Source organism: Tasmannia lanceolata, unplaced genomic scaffold, assembly GCF_043159265.1.
Source record: "Tasmannia lanceolata isolate RefF3 unplaced genomic scaffold, GAP_Taslan_0.1 ptg000003l, whole genome shotgun sequence".
Classification (NCBI taxonomy): domain Eukaryota; kingdom Viridiplantae; phylum Streptophyta; class Magnoliopsida; order Canellales; family Winteraceae; genus Tasmannia; species Tasmannia lanceolata.
This window is the reverse complement of record NW_027518680.1, coordinates 7,526,313-7,545,955: the sequence shown is the minus strand read 5'-3', so window position 1 is coordinate 7,545,955 and position 19,643 is coordinate 7,526,313. Positions and strand designations below refer to the sequence as shown.

General features: G+C 38.3%; 2 protein-coding genes across 2 annotated transcripts; one reads left to right on the top strand and one right to left on the bottom strand.

Annotated features, from left to right (window-relative positions):
• Nucleotides 1–185: 185 nt before the first annotated feature.
• Nucleotides 186–9,763, bottom strand: LOC143849854 (linoleate 13S-lipoxygenase 2-1, chloroplastic-like). The gene is made up of 5 exons (XM_077359124.1): nt 9,681–9,763; nt 9,528–9,595; nt 9,116–9,390; nt 7,405–7,642; nt 186–208 (listed from the first exon to the last, which is right to left on the bottom strand). Exons 1-5 carry the CDS (start codon nt 9,746–9,748, stop codon nt 201–203), a joined length of 657 nt encoding a protein of 218 aa, XP_077215239.1. The 5' UTR covers nt 9,749–9,763; the 3' UTR covers nt 186–200.
• A 2,316-nt stretch (nt 9,764–12,079) lies between these two features.
• On the top strand, nt 12,080–13,835 carry LOC143860702 (O-fucosyltransferase 20-like). Its single transcript, XM_077371490.1, has 3 exons — nt 12,080–12,379; nt 12,520–12,778; nt 13,177–13,835. The coding sequence occupies exons 1-3, from the start codon at nt 12,162–12,164 to the stop codon at nt 13,417–13,419; spliced, it is 720 nt and encodes a 239-aa protein (XP_077227605.1). The 5' UTR covers nt 12,080–12,161; the 3' UTR covers nt 13,420–13,835.
• Nucleotides 13,836–19,643: the final 5,808 nt, after the last annotated feature.

The window sequence follows — 19,643 nt, the reverse complement described above, 5'->3', positions numbered from 1 at the left end:
TCAATCATAAAAATGGTGAACTGAAAAGAAACTGGGTGGTAAGAGTCGAGAAAGAGAAAAATGAATCCTCACCTCAGCGACTTTAGCCTGAAGATCTGGAGTAACGTGGTCTTCCAGAGTTATAACGACAGGGTACGGAGATGCAGAGAAGGCATCCTCTTTTATGGACCTCAAACATTTGATTAGTTCCACCGGAGCAGTCAAAGTCCTAGAGTAATCCATTAATCGAAATGATTTTAAACAGAAAAAAGGTGATGCATATATAATACAAGCAAATCACTAGGAATCGAACAAAAGAAGGGGAATTGCTTTGGAAAATCAACAATCTCACAAAATACAAATTGAATTTTCACAATACAGGTAGAGAGAGAATTCAACAAAGCTACTTTGAGAAATAAATAAGATCTCACAAAATACAAATTGAATTTTCACAATACAGGTAGAGAGAATTCAACGAAGCTACTTCGAGAAATAAATAAGTAAACGTCGAAATTCAAACATATGCTCATGAGCACCATAAAAGTGAAACATGTAAGTACTTTCCATTGAATTTGCTGCAATTATGAATACATAAACAGTACCAAAAATCCTAAACCCACAAATCAGTCCAGTCTACCCCAATTAAGTTCGCTGCAACCCTTAGATAATCACTACGCAAAACTAATTTTTATTATGAGACAACGAACATCGAATTGGCAAGAAGAATACATTTTTCTGTCCAAATTTTACAAAAAAGACGAATTGCAACTTCTAAAGACAAACTAAAACTTCTGAAGGTATTAGAAAAGATGGCATGTTTCCTTTAAATTTTTCATTAAACTAATGATTCAAAGATAAGAAAAACTCATTTCCCCGCCATTCTTCCCCAATTTTATTTGCTTTGATTCTCAAAATCAAACAAAGAAATACAATTGAAGGTGATTAAGCTACCGTAAAACATTGATTGGAGCAGAAATTGGCAAATCAGACAAAGCATCCCTTTCCTTTTTTCTTTTCTTTTTGAGATATAGCATTTTATGTGTTCTAGATTTAGAGGTAGACCTGTAATAATATTGTAATCCATGCATCAATGATGTAACTATGGTAGACTAGTATATTTTAATGCTTTAACATTTTTTCCTTTTTCTATGTTTTTATGTTTCTAATGCAACATCATAAATGCATTGATTTGGCACTATATACATGGATAAGTGATGTTGACTGTTGAGTAGTTGCAGAATAGTAACATTTCATTATTTGTACTGTTTTTATTTAATTTTCCTACTTTTTAGTACTTTTCATTTTTCAAAAGGAAAATCATACACTCGGATGTGGAACCAGATCCATGGATACATGACTAAGTTCCAAATTTCGGATTTTGTATGGACTTCAGTCCCCACGAAAGTGGAAGTATTCTGTGGAAGCCTATAGAAGTCCATGGAAATCTTGTAAAAATCATAGAAGCTTAGGGAAGTCCATGGAAATTATTGAAATTTAAGATAAAACCTCAAAAAATACTAAAATAAGTACAAACATACACTTAGAAACAATCACATAAGCAAGACAACCATCCATAATGGTTTATCAAGATCAAACACCTAGTGACACGCATAAAACAATAATGATCATTTTAAGAATAAATATTTTTTGAAAATTGATGAGTGTGACATTTCTTTTACTGCTCAACTAACTCATCTTATTAATGGAATGGTACTAGTACTTTTGTGATATATGAGGCATTTTTATTATGCGGGTGCACCTCAAGGAATCAAACTTAGAACTGGACTTCGACTTTGGTGCCAATGGATGTCGACACAGGTCCGTCAAAATTGACACACATGTGAACAATTTAAACCTTATCAATGACATTAATTACTGGTAGATAGTGTCACTGGCAGTTGACAAATGTTAGGTGCAACCTAATTAAATTCTAGTTACTACTATATACAACAAGTAGACAAGAGTTTACATCACTACCTCCTTTGAGAAGCTTTGCACTTTCTCTCTTGCTCAGCATACCTCTAATATAGTTGTAGACAACCACAACTAGAGGAAGAGAATCTGTACAGGAACCCTCTATACCTTAAGTGTTCAATCCTGTTAAGAATCAAAGATCCTCATCTGTTATGTCTAATTTCTGGTATATTTAACGTTGAGAGCAATAGGTCGGTAGTTATCCAACTCCCATTTGATATTGGGAATAGTGAGTCATCTCCTTGCCATAAGAGGGTTCTATATCAGACCTGTATAACCTCTCCATCATTCCATTACCTTCAACAAAGATGCGGAAATGGAATTCTAAGAGTGAAGGGAACACTTATTTCATAAAAATTGACAGATGGAATTAGATCTATCACTTGGGCCAACACTGATAGATCACTAAAGTATAATTGAAACAACCACTATTATGTAAAAAATCATAACAAATCCAAAGGGAGGAACTGAATACCTTCACAATGTTCTGTACAAGAACCTCAAAATCACCTCATAAAGTGCTCAACAGGTCATGAATCAAACTAACTATTTTAAATCACAAGAGCTAAAGAACTATAAATCGTAAAAGAATCAAATTAGAAGCATGGAAATCCAATGCAAATCATATCATGAACAACTCATAGATGATTTGTAATTTGCCAAAACAGAAAGAAAGAAAAAAAACTTAAACAAATCCTAAACTCCACATAGGAGATATGAAGGACTATATATATAAACATAAATAAAAAATCGACTGGATGGGTGTATCCCTTCCTTCACATGAAAAGATTTATTGAAGTTTACTCGTTTGACAAACTAGTAGCTTGGAGAGAGAGAGAGAGAGAGAGAGAGAGAGAGAGAGAGAGAGAGGGTGTGTGTGTGTGTGGGGGGGGGGGGGGGGGGGGGGGGTTGCGCAAGGGAGAGAGGGAGAGCAAACCACATCACACTAACTTACATAAATGGATAATTCCATATATGGCCATGGACTGTAGACTATTACAAGAGGACATAAAAGTACTTCTATCCTTTGGCTTATATAGACCGCATAAATTATAGGTGCAATCACTAACATTGATGTCATTGGCTATGGCAATCCACAACTGAAAGAAGCTAAGTCTAGGTAAATTAATTAATATTGTTAATTATTATGTGTTTATATTATGTTTTAATTAGATTTGAAATTTTAATAAGGCATTGTTGAGTGAGTCAACTCTATTATTGCACTTTGCATGTATACACAAATTGGCAAATGATGTCCCAAATTGCAAAGATTTGCAATTCAAATGCTAATGTCAAACAAAGACAAAATTGTTTGAAGCACGGGCAGAACCGGAACCGCCTCTTGTTTCAAAGAGAGGAGGATAGTTCGATAGCATGAAAAAGGAACTAGAGTACTTTCAAAGACATACACTTCCAGAAGATAAACAAATTGGAGCATCAAAGATTGATTCATCTAGTGTTTCTCCACTACAACTTGAAGTTTCGAGTAAGGCATATTTTTGTAGTAAGTGCTTTTATTCACCCGTGCTATGAGACACTGATTGGTTCTATTATGTTTTAAGAGTGTTACCTGAACACACTCACTGGACTATTCGCCAGAGTAGAGCGCGAAGACTCTATCATGATCTAACGAATCTGACAGATAGGAGCTCATAGCTGTCCATTCTCGTGAACATAGGGAGTCTACGGGCCTTGATCAAAAGCCAGAAGCTTCGGCGAAGGGGTAGGTGTATAGAGGATAAAGTGCCGATTAGAGGGCGAGCGGAGCATAAATCCCATCTCACACAAGTACCCCCCCCCCCCCAAGCCTCTCTGAAAAGCTCGCTTGGTGAAAACCAGTGTTTAAAAACTCGTTGACAAGCCAAGGAACTTGCCAGAGTCGGCAAGGATTTTTCTTGGTCGCATTCTGCATTGCACCACCGCATTCCGCGTTTTGCCCTACAATCTCTAAAAACTCCTTTGACTCTCCCGAGTTATAACCACATTCTTGGCTGCATCTGCGCTTAGTCGACGAGGATTTTTCTTAGCCGCGTTCCGCGTCACATCCGTGTTTTTAAACACTGGTGAAAATGGTAAACACGGCAGCCCTTGGGCATAGTTGGGGTACCATTATCTCTCCTTATCAATTGAATCAATCAAGAATACAATCAAGCGTTTATCACCTTTGATCACTCCCGGCTCGTTTTCAGGGCTGTGTGGCTGCTCTTACGTGCAACAGACCATCCACAAAATGCCTTTTGTGATGGACGCTAGCAAATCACTCTCTCTCTCTCTCTCTATATATATATATATATATATATATATATATATATATATATATATATATAGAGAGAGAGAGAGAGAGAGAGAGAGAGAGAGAACGGTTTCTACACACAAGTGTAGATAAGTTACCTACACACTAGCTTAAAATACAGTGGAGGGCATATTGTTTGGGTGATCCAAACTGTTCATTTGATTGGCCCTCACATAGATAGGGTGTCCACAAAAAATCAGCTCCATAGGATCATCCCAACCCTACGATTTGTGTAGGTAAAATGGACGTGTATAAACCTTTACAAATCTGTCCATTTTTGCCTCCACGGTTCGAAGGGTTAGGATGATCCTATGGAGCTGACTTTTTGGGCACACCCTATCTATGTGAGGGCCAATCAAATGAATGGTTTGGATCACCCAAACAATGTGGGCCTCCACTGTATTTTAAGTAGGGCTGCAACTCGGGTCGGGCGGGTCAGGTTTTGGAGAACCCAACCCTACCTAAGAAATATCTCGGGTCGAGTTTTTTTCTTCAGAAAACTCACGATTCCCATGATAAATCTCGGGTCGGGTTTTTTCACGTTGACGCAAATTTTTAAGGAAAATTCTTGTTTGGAAAGGCAACTCAACTCATAGAAGCAGAAATGACACTCACATTACACTTGAATCAAACAATGCTGTAATCAAACAATGTTGTAATTACAATCAAACAATGCTGAATCAAACACTTGAATCAACTCAACTCATAAAAGTAGAAATTACAATAACATACAATAACAGTGGGTGCGTGGGTTTTCACTTTTAACTTTTAACTAACAATAGAAAAAAATGTACATACTATAACTTATGTAACTCGGGTTGGGTCGGGCCCCTTCAAACCCGGCTCAACCCGAGATTCATGCGGGCTTTTGAATGCTCAACCCGGCTCGACCCGAAACCCATGAAACCTGAACCCAACCCAGGCTATTTTCGGGTTGGGTCGATGCGGGTCGGGTAAAACCCGGCTCGAGTTGCAGCCCTAATTTTAAGCTAGTGTGTATGCCTCCATTGTATTTTAAGCTAGTGTGTAGATAACTTATCTACACATGTGTACAGAAACCGTTCTCTCTCTCTCTCTCTCTCTCTCTCTCTCTATATATATATATATATATATATATATATATATATATATAGAGAGAGAGAGAGAGACAGAGAGAGAGAGAGAGAACATTTCCCACACACTTGTGTAGGTAAGTTACCTACACACTACCTTAAAATACAGTGGGGGCCCACATTGTTTGGGTGATCCAAACAATTCATTTGAATGGTCCTCACATAGATAGGGTGTCCACAAAAAATCAGATCCATAGGATCATCCCAACCCTACGATTTGTGGAGGTAAAATGGACGTGTATAAACCTTCACAAATTAGTCCATTTTTAGCCTCCATAGTTTGAATGGTTAGGATGATCCTATGGATCTGATTTTTTGTGAACACCCTATCTATGTGAGGACCATTCAAATGAATTGTTTGGATCACCCAAACAATGTGGGCCCCCAATGTATTTTAAGGTAGTGTGTAGGTAACTTACCTACACAAGTGTGTAGGAAATGTTCTCTCATATATATATATATATGAGGAAACTGTTGGTGAGCTTATGCTCACCAAACTTATGGTGAGCTAGCTTGCCCAATCACATGGGTCCCACATTTTGGGGAGTGATCCAAACCATTCATTTGCAAGGCCTTATCATAGATAAGGTGAGTCTGTCCATTTTTGTCCTCCACAAATGGAGGGGTTAGGATGATCCTATGGAGCTGATTTTTGGTACACCCCCCATCTATGTAAGGGACTTTCAAATGAATGGTTTGGATCATCCTAACAAAGTGGGCCCCCATGTGATTGGGCAAGCTAGCTCACCATAAGTTTGGTGAGCTCAACAGTTTGCTCGATATATATATATATATATATATATATATATGCATGGGGTGTTTGAGGATATATGCGTGGGGTACATGTAAATAGGTGCTTTAAATGCTCATTTACGAGCAAAACCTCTAAAGAAAAGAAAAGGTAAACACTATACTATGCTTAAATAACGCAAACTTTAAAATAATGAATTGACTTGCCAACTTAATTAAGGGAAGAGTTTCCAAAGTGTCTACTAGAAAACCCAGACTTCATTCAAAGACACCATGAGAAGACAACGAAACAATATAAAGAACCAAAGGGGATGCTCTAGTGGGTGGAGCATAAATCGTTACACACATTTTGGGCCCACTTCATCAATCTGAACTGTCCCAGACTGGACCCTACCTGGCTTCCTTGGACAGTTCAGGGTCCAAAGTTAACTAACAGATGATTTTGGTTTGCTCATTTGGGGCCCACTTCTTCAATTACGTGTACTTTGCTTTGCTTTGTTCATTTTGTATTACTATTTTACAAAAGTAGTCGCCTGTTCCATGGATTGCTAGAAGGGCTCTGGGAGTTGCAGGGGTCCCACACTTTTTGTGGTGATCCAACCATTCATTTGCAAGGCCCCATCATAGATAGGGTGTGTACCAAAAATCAGCTCCATTGGATCATCCTAACCCCTCCAAAAGCAGAGGGCAAAAATGGGCAGATTTGTGGCAAATGGTATCTGTCCATTTTGCCCTCCACTTTTGGATGGGTTAGGATGATCCTATAGAGCTGATTTTTTGTACACACCCTATCTAAGTAAGGGCCTTTCAAATGAATGCTTTGGATCATCCTAATAATGTGGGCCCACATGTGTTTGGGCCCTCAAGCTCATATAAGCTATATGAGCTTCAAGCTCACAATCATTTTCCTCATATATATATATATATATATATATATATATATATATAGTTTTTTTTTTTTTTATAATTTTGCCCTTGGCCAACCTAAACCGAGCTGACCCAAGGACAGAAGGGTGGCGTCAGGTTTGAGTGATTTAAAGGAGAGTTAGGTTAGGGTTGACACTCATCAACCTGATCTTCAGGTTGGGCTGGGTTAGTGTTGAGGTACCATGGATTGGGTTAGGGCTGGGCTGGCTTCAACCCAACCCGACCCTGACCAATTGACACCCTTAACAAAATGGGAGAAAATTCAGAAAAAAGGGTTTTCTCTAATGAAGACATGATCATTATTCCTCTTTAGAACATATATCCTTTTGAGTTTGCATGCATGGAAGAGGAAAGTTTATGGCATCGAACCTTTCTTCGATCTTCCCCGCCCTGTCCTACAACGCCTTGGATAAGGGTGGTCTTTGCCACCAAGAACAGGTCTCGAAAGGTCATCGCTCTTGTCAGGGTTCCCTAGATCATTGTATTTGTCATAATCGTAAATCCTCTCAAAGGTCTTGCGTTCTCCTTTTCCATTGCCTCTTAGAGTTTCCAATTCCTTCTCCCTCAGCCGCTTCAGACCACTTGGTGTCTGTGATGGCAAGTAAGACTGTTCCACACACAAATACACGTAAGTAGGTAAAAATATTGTTTCTGAAATGGTTGAAAAATTGTATTTCAAAATTCAACCCATATCTTTAGGTAAAAGGTTTTTCCAGTTAAAACATTTCATCAAAAGATCTTGAAAAGTTTGGAAAAAGATACTTTTTTTTTTTGGGTAGGTATTGGAAAAAGATACTAGGACATGAGCTTGTGTCCTTGTCCTTGTGTCAGGTTCATAAAATGGCCCTGTTCGCTAAAGTAGAGATATGTTGGTCAATTCGGTTGAAATTCATTGGGAGTTACTATAGTACCCCATAAAATAATTGGAATCGCAACTCTTATTAATTTAATAATTATTTTACAAGTTCGTCGGTGGTCTATAATGATATATTGTTCAAATTCTAAAAAAGAGACAAGTGTTTCTGCGCACGCGCAGGCTTGCGCACAAGTGGCTTAAAAAGCCACCGATTGGTCACTTTTTTGTAGACCCCGCAGAGGTGGACCCGCCATACGAACCAATCAGTGGCTTTTTAAGCCACTTGTGCGCAGGCGCAAGTGTCCCTACGCACGTCCACATAAACACTTTTCTCATAAAGATAGTGGTATTTTTATCCAAAAATATTGCAAGTTAATGCATTTTTTGCGAGTTGAAATTCATTGGGGATCATAGAGAAAATCCTTAATTTATCTCTAAGCTCTCTTTATTTTAAGGCTACTGATATTTCCACTACCATGTTTTGATATAAGCAAACTCACCTTGTCTTTTTTACTTAACCAGCAGTCAAATGCTAATACAATCCCCAAAAACTCTCACTAGCCAATTTTTAAAAAAAAAACAAGGTGAGTTCATCCCATTTTCAAAACATGGTAGTGATATTAGTCAATTTTAATAGTTGCTGGTTGCTATTAAAAACCAATTTCTTATTAATCTTTTTAGTTAATTAGTTTCGGGTTTTTATTTGTCTACGTAAATAATTTCTTAGTAGGTGCAAGGGTTTTATTTCCCTTTTTCTATTCTTAGGGTCGACAATCAATTCAAAGGAGAAAGATAGGTGCCCGAATGAACAGCTGTGTTAAACAACCAATTACTCTTAAAGCTTAACCTGTCAGAGTTAGTGCTCTTTAATCATTTAGATATACTTCAACACTCCCCCTCAAGCATGGCCCCTCTTCTTTGGGTTCATCGTGCACATGGATTTTTTATAAATCCATAAGTTGTGGGTTTGGAGCCCAAGACCTGCCCAGAGGCAATCGCTCGGATACCATGTTAAACTTTTATCATTTATACTTCAATAAGCTGCAACTAGAATAAAATAGAGCTTCTTCCTGCAAATATGCTAAGTGATGAGAGACAGAGAGAGAGAGAGAGAGAGAGAGAGAGAGAGAGAGAGAGAGAGAGAGAGAGAGAGAGAGAGAGAGAGAGAGAGAGAGAGAGAGAGAGAGAGAGAGAGAGAGAGAGAGAGAGAGAGAGAGAGCAGACCTTGTTACCAAAGAAGACCCTCTTCTCTGGACTAGCGGTCTTGGAATGAACCCATGAATTGCATGTAAAATGAAGAGGTCCGTTGGGAAATCCGGAGAGAACAATGTCTTTAAAGTACATCTCCTTGTGGTGCTCATTTGTTACAAAAATACCTCCAACTTCACCAAAATTCTTCTCAACCTCGAAATCAGCCTCATATTTCACCTCGTCATTCGAATGACTCAACTTTGACCTATGCGCCTCTGCCTTAATTGTATTCTTCTCCAACCCAGTTTCTTCAAAATAAATAAATAAAATGAATTGTGTCTAGACCATGAAATCAAATTGCAGATAAGGAGTGCAACAGTATATTGTTTTTCAAATATGCATAGTGTAAGAGGGAGCACAATTTAATGATTAGAAGCATAAATACCATAATAATAATTTGGCCTGAGAAGAATGAGTTCAAATTGAACAGGGATGGTGCTTCCAAAGGCAATCCTGGTTTTGTGGTGGAGGATTTATAAGAAAACATAAATGTGAGATTTTATTTGCTTTTTCTCACTTTTATGATAATGGCACTAACCTGTAGGCAGAGACTAGAAGTATGTTGGATGAGCTGAGGTACTGTAAAGTATTTGGTCTATCTAACATTTGGCTGGAAGCAGACAATTAAACCTCGATTGATAAGGTTGTTGACAAGAAGGAATCCCCATGGTCCATTAAATATTATTGCCAGGAACTTCAATCGTTTGGCTAACTAGGACCACCTTAAGATGCGACTCCACCTTAAGATGCGACTCTTTGGGCGTTCTAGGTATTCGATATATGTCCCCCTCTTCTACTTTTTTATTCTATCACTAACACTAATCTCTAGGATTTGCCGGTCGTGTTGAATTAATATAATATAGATTAGTATATCTAATTAAATATCCATGCATTAATAGGAAGATTCCCTCCCATGGTCACTCGTCTGAGTTGACTCGTATTTGACTCACTTTTCGAGTTGAGTTTTCATTTGAACTATATATGTGGGTGGTGGCTAGTCTGGTACAAATTGCTATCCAACCATCACTGTTATGGTTGTACAAGATTCAGCCTCGGTACCCACATTTGCTACTCCAAATGGTCCAGAATGAATGGAGTTTGTGGTTGGGAAGACACCAAAAGCGCATCATTCGCTCCCATTAAAATGTGTTGCATCTCATCCATTTACGAAACCATTATTTGTCTTCATTTGTACACCCATATTCAAAATCTATCTGTACTACAGGTAACGACAACGTTGTCATAATCTACCTCACACACTTCAAGACCAATCAATATTATAGTATGGGATTTTCTAGGCAAATTTGAGGAAGCCATTTCGTGGCTCACTTTTGCAGGAGACAACAGCTGTTAGTAGACTTATATTAGCTTTAGGAAGTCGAGATTTAGGGGAGTCATTAGATTTGATCAATTGGTTAGGTAGAATTTTATTTGGAATAGAAAGTTAGTAGTCTATGTGGAAGAATTGTTTGCAGGATTGACTTTACGGTGGAGGATTTATAAGAAACCATAAATGTGAGATTTTATTTGCTTTTTCTCACTTTTATGATAATGGTACTAACTTGTAGGCAGAGACTAGAAGTATGTTGGATGAGCTGAGGTACTGTAAAGTATTTGGTCTATCTAACATTTGGCTGGAAGCAGACAATTAAACCTCGATTGATAAGGTTGGTGACAAGAAGGAATCCCGATGGTTTTCTTAATGGTGACAACGGCGTTAACACTGACAGTCGTCCGCGCTGTGGTGGTCCCATCTAGGGGAGCATTGCTCACGGCTTCACAGCGAATGCTACCGGATTTTGGTCTCCGGTTACGGAAAATGAGTGGGGAGAGTTGGGAAATAGATGCAGGCGTCCAGTAATGGGAAGTGACGGAGCTATGGAGGAGGATGGGGGAGGGAGCAAGGGGAGATGGGTGGAGCTGAGACTTCAACATTTTGGGTGTAGTAAGGGTTAGGAAATATGAGGAATGGGTTGTGCAATTTCACCTTATATAGAAGAATTCTCTCTCTCCTCTTTCTACAAATAAAATATGTACATGAGTTTCATGAGGTATAATTGTGGTGGAATACAATTGGATATTGCTAACCTCACCTCGGATTACTTTAAGCAACTCTCTGTCTCTCTCTCACCCACCTTTTTTTAATGAAAATCAGTACATTAAAGCATGTGATTCTTCTGAATTGGGCTGCAACTCGAGCCGGGTTTTACCCGACCCGCACCGAGACTATTGCTTTGTTAAAGTCTCAGAACCTAAGACCTCAATTATCGTTTTTCCATTCAGGAATAGGTAATTGCTGAGAATAATTGCTTAGAAAGTTAAGTAGAAGGATATTATCCTAGGATGCAATGGAAAAAGTTTTTGCAAAAATCAGCTTTCTGAAACCTATCAACTACTTGAAACACTCATAAAGTGGACTCACCTCTTAAACATTTCAGCCAAGTAACTCTGTTTTTAAACATCAAAATTTGAGCTTTATGAAAACCTGATCAAGTAGTCAAAATGTCAATTCGAGTTTCCTTAAAATGTAAGCATTCAGATTACATAACTTTTTAAACTTGAAAATTTCAATCCAGTAGTTTTCAGTCAGCTCTAACTTGGGCTTGTTGAGCTTGTTAAACAACCAGTTACTCCAAAATCTTAAGCTGTTGGAGAAGGCGTTATTTAATCTTTTATATTTTAACACTCCCCCTCACGCGTGGCCCCTCTTTCTAGGGTTGGCCTACATGTGGCACATGTGGCCCTTTTGGGTTTCGCCATTGCATGTGGTTTTTTTACTATCAAAGAGGTTTGAACTTGGGACCTTCGGCTCTGATACCATGTTAAACAACCAGTTATTCCAAAAGCTTAAGCTTTTGGAGAATGCATTATTTAATCTTTTATATTTTAACAGAGCTCAAATTTTTTGGTGCAGCCAAAGACTTGTTCTAATTTCATCTTTTGAATGTTGTAGGTGGCATTTCACGCCTTGAGATTCTCAGCCCCCATTCTGGAGCTTGGGAACAAGCTCGCAAATAGGATGCAGAGCAAGGGACCATACATTGCTATTCATTTACGAATGGAAAAGGATGTTTGGGTTAGAACTGGTTGTCTACCTGGGCTGAGCCATGAGTTTGATGAGATCATCAACAAAGATAGGAAGTTACGACCAGAGCTCCTAACTGCAAGATCTAACATGACTTACCACGATCGCAAACTTGCTGGCTTATGCCCCTTAAATGCATTAGAGGTTACAAGGTGTGTCTCGAAATTGTTATTACATCTGCTAGTTATAGTTGTCTGCTTAAAAGGAAATTATTGTATATTGTTTCCTAACTCTTTCAGGGAACTTCATACCTGCAAAGTAATTCAATCTTATCTATCTAATGTTGTTTTAGGCTTCTTAAAGCACTTGGAGCTCCGAAAAATGCAAGGATATACTGGGCAGGAGGACAACCATTTGGCGGACAGGAAGCCTTACTACCTCTTACCAGAGAATTTCCCTATTTATACAACAAGGAGAACCTGGCATTACCGGGTGAATTGGAGCCATTCGTCAACAAAGCGTCCCTTCTTGCAGCCATTGATTACATAGTTTCGGAAAATAGTGATGTTTTCATGCCCTCCCATGGGGGCAATATGGGCCATGCCATTCAGGTATTGCTATCATTCATCTTGATCATTATCATTACAATCTTTATTGCTTGGGTTTCACTACTTTTAATCCTTGATTCCATTCAATCAAGATCTCAAAAAATTTGCATTGTAACCTGGCTTTCTCTTGAACTTGGTGCCTTGGAAACCTCATTGGGAGTTCTGGAGTAGATCAAAATTTTGAAAAATCTGAGTGCCACATTGGTTTTTTCAACTCAAAATCTTGGTCAAGTACTCTACGCAATTCTGAGCTGATTAACTCCAACATTCAGTTCAGTTTGAGCTTCTATATCTTGTTTACTTATTTCTTTTCTCTCAAATTGCCAACTTTTCCTATAAATTTAATAAAAAGACATGCCTCTTGAGCTTATTCTGATCAGTGAAAGCTATTGTTGATACAGGGCCACAGAGCTTATGCAGGACACAGGAAGCACATAACCCCCAACAAAAGAGAGATGCTCCCTTACTTTCTAAACAGTTCTCTACCGGAATCCGAATTCAACATGATCATAAAAGAGCTTCACCAAGGCTCATTGGGGCAGCCAGAGATCAGAACCAGCAAGGCGGGGAGGGACATCATAGCTTATCCCGTCCCAGAATGCATGTGCAATGGCTCAAGCACAAGAACTAAACCCTTTTTGTAATCAACCAGAAGTCCTCGCCAGCGGATTGGATTTACTAGGGTCGCCGGACGGTGAAATTTTGGCCGGAAAAAAGACTTGCAAAGCTCACATAGGCTGCATCAAAGCCATTTTCAGCATCAGCTCTGCTTGTAAATACACACGTACGTACGCACACACATACATACATAGATACATATCCGTGGGTACTTGTGTGTATGTATGAGTGTTTGTTGGGCTTTGGTGGGTAGGAGCACAACGCCCAGAATTCGCTTTGCCTATTTAGCCATTTTAAAAAATTTATTTTATTATTATTATTATTCTTTTATGCAAAATTATTTTAGATCAAATATTTTTTTTTTTTATTCTTTCTATTGCTTGTATGTACCATGAACGATTTAAATATGTGTACTTGTATAAATAAAAGATTATTTTGATGATGTTTGTGTTCACGTTAGCTAGCACTTGAAGGTTACTTGCAAGTTAGTGTAGTGACTTTTGAGAAGAAAAAACACCCAAAAGGTATATTGGTTTTTTAAGTGTGTGGATGGTAGAGATAGAAAAATCACCTTCAACCAACTCCATTAAAAGCCAACCATTTTAGCTTAAGTTGGAATTGTTGTCTATTAGATAGTTTATGACATTGCAAAATTATAGCACAAAAATGTTCAATTGTTGAACCTTGTCTGTAGCAAAATTAGAACGAAAAATGGCGAATTGATTAACTTAGTCTATGAACTTCTCTATTAACATGCCCCCAAATGATGGTGGTCAGGACTTGCGTTAGTTCATCAGTTGTTTTAGCTGTACCTCCTTTTTTTTGGTAGGTAAGCTGGGATCGAACCTGGGTGATAAACAAAGCCTCCACCATTAAGCTACAGGACCAATTCCTTATCCTGAGCTCAGCTATCTATGCAGGATCTATTTACATTGATATCAGGATCATGGCTAATTACTTTAGTACAGTTGCATGGGCACAATAAGCACACCCTGACGGTAATGTGGGCCTGTTTCTCACTGGGGTTCCGGATGATAGGGTCCTCTTTTTCAATTCCTTGTGGCACTAGGATAGCCAGAGCCCCTGCTTTGCCAGCGGCTACGAGGTTCTGGCATAGCATTCTGTCGGCCTAAACATTCTGTCAGTCATGGGTAGGAATTTGTCCCAGGGAGAGGGGGGCAAACAAAGGTTGTTATAAACGAGAAATTATATGGTGGCCGGCATTTTTATGTAAAGGGCGGAGAGAGAAAATATCAACCACATTGATTTTTTATCAGGGTAAAAGTCAAAAAAGAGGGTTTGACCTGGATCAAATATCAACGAGGAGTTTTTCTCTCTCTCTCTCTCTCTGCCCTTGTTGGTGGTCGGTCGGCCACCATATAAAAACTCGTTATAAACAAAGGTTTTTTTCAAAAATGTGTTGCAAACAAAGGTTGCTATATAATGGTCAATAAAATTTTATAAACTACCAATTCCCAAGTAAAAAATGATACAAACTGTCGAAGGAAGATGGAACAATTTGGTCTCACAAAACCTTGAAGATCATAAGCCCTAAGTCAGAATCATGAATAAGAATAAGGAACATAAAAGCTGAAAAAAAGAAGAAAAAATGCCAATGTGGATTAGTTGTTTGCTATTGACTAGGTAATGGAAAATGTTTAAGCAAGTCGAGCCATTAAGGCCTGCTAGGGCTCATCACCGAGAAGGAAAAAACTTACCAAAATATAACAAATCCCACTGTCTGACTAGTTATATTTAAATATCCAAATTAACTTAATGCAGCATATTTGTAACAGGTTTCAAGTCAAGCGCATGTCAGTGACCCCACATGGATAAGTGGTATCAAAAGAAAACTCAAGAAACAGAATGTTGTAGTATGTTATTACTGATAGAAAATCAGAAGTTACAGAACGTGAAAAACATCAACATCGGATTGAAATATGAACTAAGAAAATCAAAAAACAAAATCCATACTCCTTAAGAGGCTGATTTCATGATTAGCCAAGAACCAATCTAGCCATAAGTATAGATGAAAAACAAGCCCTTGAATTGAGGATTTAGAAAGTCACTCTTGAAGTGCTTGTTAAATATGTAGGAAATGGGATTTGCTAGCGTCCATCGCAGATGGTCTGTTGCATGTCAGATGAGCCACCTCATGAATGAAGACAAAAGCTGCTGTAAAGTGAGCCTTAGTGGCTGGTCTGACATGCAACAGACCATCTGCGATGGACGCTAGATAGACATGGTGCTTCCAAAATTTATGTTTGCAAAATGTATCAAAAGAGTTTCTAATATATCAGTGGATAGAACAACCATAAGACAGAACAAACCCCAATGCTACCCCCCCCAATTCTCCCCGAAATTGAGAGAGAGAGAGATCGAGGAGGAGAAATTAAAATGCTGAATGAATTGAGCACCTCAGTTAAAATTAATGGAATGCAACTAAAGAAAAAGTAAACTCTATACTAGTTTACTATTCTTAAATAACGCAAACTTTAAAATAAGGACCAATTACCACTGGGGGACAAGCATTAGGCAAAATTATCAACATGACCCATGCTTTTCAAAAATTATCAACGGGGGACAAAAGAGGTCATGTCAGTAAAAGCTGGACGAAAATACCCTTTGGCATTTACAACACGTTTTGACCTTGTTTTCTCCTTCTTTCCTCTTCTTTTACTTTTCTATTATCACCTTTTTGATTTTTTATCCTACTAGTCATCTTCCTCCTTGTTCAGCCACCATTATTGCTGGCAAATCTTGAAAACTTGAATGTTGAGTTCTTACCATTTATCTTTTTGTATTTAGGTTTTGTTTTTCTTCTTTTTTTAAGATTTTGCACTATTTTTCATTCATTTGTTTCTGATTTATCTCGTTTAGGGGTTTAAGCGATTTGTTTTTTAGGGTGAGTTCTGGAGATAATGCATGTATGGCTTCACTCACCATTTTGGAAGACAAGTGGTTGTATAAGAAAAAGTTGATGTAATACATGAATGGGCTACACATTTTTTGATTTACGTAATTTTTTTTTTTTTGTAATACACAAATTGTGATGTAATATATGAAGCACATTTAATGAAAACAACATTCATTTCTTTTGTTATTTCTATCATGAGCAGAATTATAATGCCATTAGAAGAGTTGCTATAGGCAGGGGGTTTTGTAGCAGAAGGGGTTTATCAACTCTCTGGAAGGGGGTTAGTAACTCTCAAAAGTAGGGTTACTAATTTTCGAATGGGCTTATCAAGTGCTTGAAAATTGGCCGAGGGTACTGGAGTTTTCGAAGAGGGTTTTCAAGTCTCTAGGATTGGGGTTATCTAGTATAAAAAATGGGGTCACCAATTTTCGAATGGGGTGATCAAGTCCTTAAAAATTAGCCAAGGGTACTAGAGTTTTGGAAGGGGGTTTTCAAGTCTCTGGGATTGGGGTTATCTAGTATAAAAAATGGGGTTACCAATTTCTGAATGGGCTTATCAAGTCCTTCAAAATTGGCCGAGGGTACTAGAGTTTTGGAAGGGGGTTTTCAAGTCTCTAGGATTGGGGTTATCAAGTATTAAAATGAGGTTACCAATTTCCGAATGGGCTTATCAAGTCCCTGAAAATTGGCAGAGGGTACTAGAGTTTTGGAAGGGGGTTTTCAAGTATTTGGGATTGGGGTTATCTAGTATCAAAATGGGATTACAAATTTACGAATGGGCTTATCAAGACCCTTAAAATTGCCCAAGGGTACTGGAGTTTTGGAAAGGGGGTTTTCAAGTCTTTGGGGTTGGGGTTATCCAGTATCAAAATGGGGTTACCAAATTCCGAATGGGCTTATCAAGTCCCTTATGAACACGTTTTTACTTACTGTTTTTTTTTCACTCGTTCATTTTTATGTTTTTTTCTTTCTACCGTACGATTCATCTTCCTCATCCTCCATTGAAAGGGAGAAGGAGAAATGCAAAACCCTAAATCAAATGAAAAACAAAACCTAGATATTGAGAGAGCGATGGGAATGAACTCACGTTTCAAATTTTCGAGTTTTCCCGCCTCCAATGGTGGCTAAATGATGAAGAAGATGACTGGTAAGGTAAAAAAAACAAAGTTGAAAATGAAAAAGTAAAAAAAAAGAGGGAAACAAGAGAGAAGAGGGAAAAGTGAAAAAGCAAAACTTGTTGCTTAAGAAAAGGGTATTTTTGTCTAGCTTTTAATGACAAGACCTCTTTTGTCACTTGTTGATAATTTTTGAAAAGCATGGGTCTGTTGATAATTCCACCTAATTTTTGTCCCCCATTGGTAATTGATCCTTAAAATAATGAATTGATTTGCCAACTTAATTAAGGGAAGCGTTTCCAAAGTGTCTACTAGAAAACCCAGACTTCATCCAAAGACACCATGAGAAGACAACAAAATAATATAAAGAAGCAAAGGGAATGCTCTAGTGGAGCATAAATCATCACACATTTGGCCCATTTCATCAATCTGAACTGTCCCAGACTGGACCCTACCTGGCTTCCTTGGACAGTTCATTGTCCAAAGTCAACTAACAGATGATTTGGTTTGTTCATTTTGTACACTACAGGGTCTTTTATGGTTAGCTGATCTCAGCCCACTCCTCATAAATTAAAGTATTTGGCAGTGATTGAACAAAACCCTATATCCCAAGCCACAAATCACAGAAACCTAAATCCTAAGTTGAGAGAAAGCATGAGATTGAGAGACCCAGAGAGAGGGAGAGAGGAATAGAGATTGAGAAAGAGAGGGAGAGATTGAGAGACCAAGAGACATTAAGGAATGAGCATACATGAATGAAAATCGCTGGGGTCCGTGGAGTTGTGCCATCGTGGAGAACGAGAAACACTAGAACAAAACTCGTGTTTTCAATTTTTCATTAAATAACGAATTTTGAAGGAGTGTTTTTTTTTTTTTTTTGCTAATGCGCAGGTGTCGCGATAGAAGATCTCGTGCTTTTCTCAAGCACGGGATCCCGTTTTGAGAAATAAAGTAGGGCAAAGGGTACATTGGTATGTCGTTCACTTGAGAAATAAAGTGGGGCAAAGGGTACATTAGGTGTATCGTTAATTTGAGAGAGGGAAATGATATCACCATTACCATATTTTGATGATCGCACTCCTCACATTATTAAAAAGTACGGTATGGCCCGCACCATACCTGCACCATAGGATGATCCAAACCGTACATTAGATGGGCCACAACCTAAATAGGTTGTGCCACAAAATTCATTTCCATAGGTTGACGATCTCATCACAATTCTTACTGTGGAAAATTTCCTTCCTGATGTAAGTGGACGAATAGAAGTTGCAGTGATGAAGGACTTTTAGCGCAGTAAATGACTAGAGATATGACCCTCGAAAAAGAAGAAGATGCACTTTTAAGTTTTAACTACATTCTTGGAAGTGCTAGCATACCTCTAATTCTAAAGGACTCAGATAAAGGCCAACAATGCTAGCTTCCATAAAATCATACCCTTGTTGGGCCACGACGCTAATAACCAGCTATCTAGGAGCACGAAAATACAAACAGAAAAAACTCACAACAAGTTCTCAAAAAAGTTTAGAATGTTTGGTTGGAAATTGGACTGTGATAGGGGTGCGAGGATAGCTGGTTGGAAATTGGACAATAGTAATTCAAAGAATGATTGGTGTCTCGGGCTGTATCCAGAGTTCACTGGACGTAGGGACTAGAATAAATGGATTGAAGGTGCAGATGGAATAGGTAGTAGGCCTAAGGTTCTCGGGGACAGAGGTAATGTGGGTGATAGGATCTACATATTTTTGGGTTTGTCCTACCTCGTTGTGGTTGACTGGTGGGGGGCCATGAAGAGGTATGGGTCTCTTCTAGTTGCATTAAATCGGGAGTAAAATATTTGGTTATCCCTTATCCTAACATTATGATTGTTCCAGTTGGGTTATTCCCCTCTATCTACGGTTCTCGTGGGCGTTAGTAGCCTCCCCTCTCCCCCGACATTTACCCCAAATGTTGTGATTTGACTTGTCATCTTCAACCTAATAATTGAAAGGCTATTTATATTGGCACTACCATATTTTAATAATTGCACAAGCTAGCTTGTCTTTTTTTTATATTGGCTTCATAGAGCTCTTTAGAAACTGTCATAACCTTTTTACAGCTGTTTAAATAATAAAAGACAAGATGAGTTAGTGCAATTATCAAAACATAGTTGTGCCCACAATTAGTTAGTTGGTGTTACTAACCAAAGTGGCTACCATCTCTGTCTATTACGGTTGTGCAA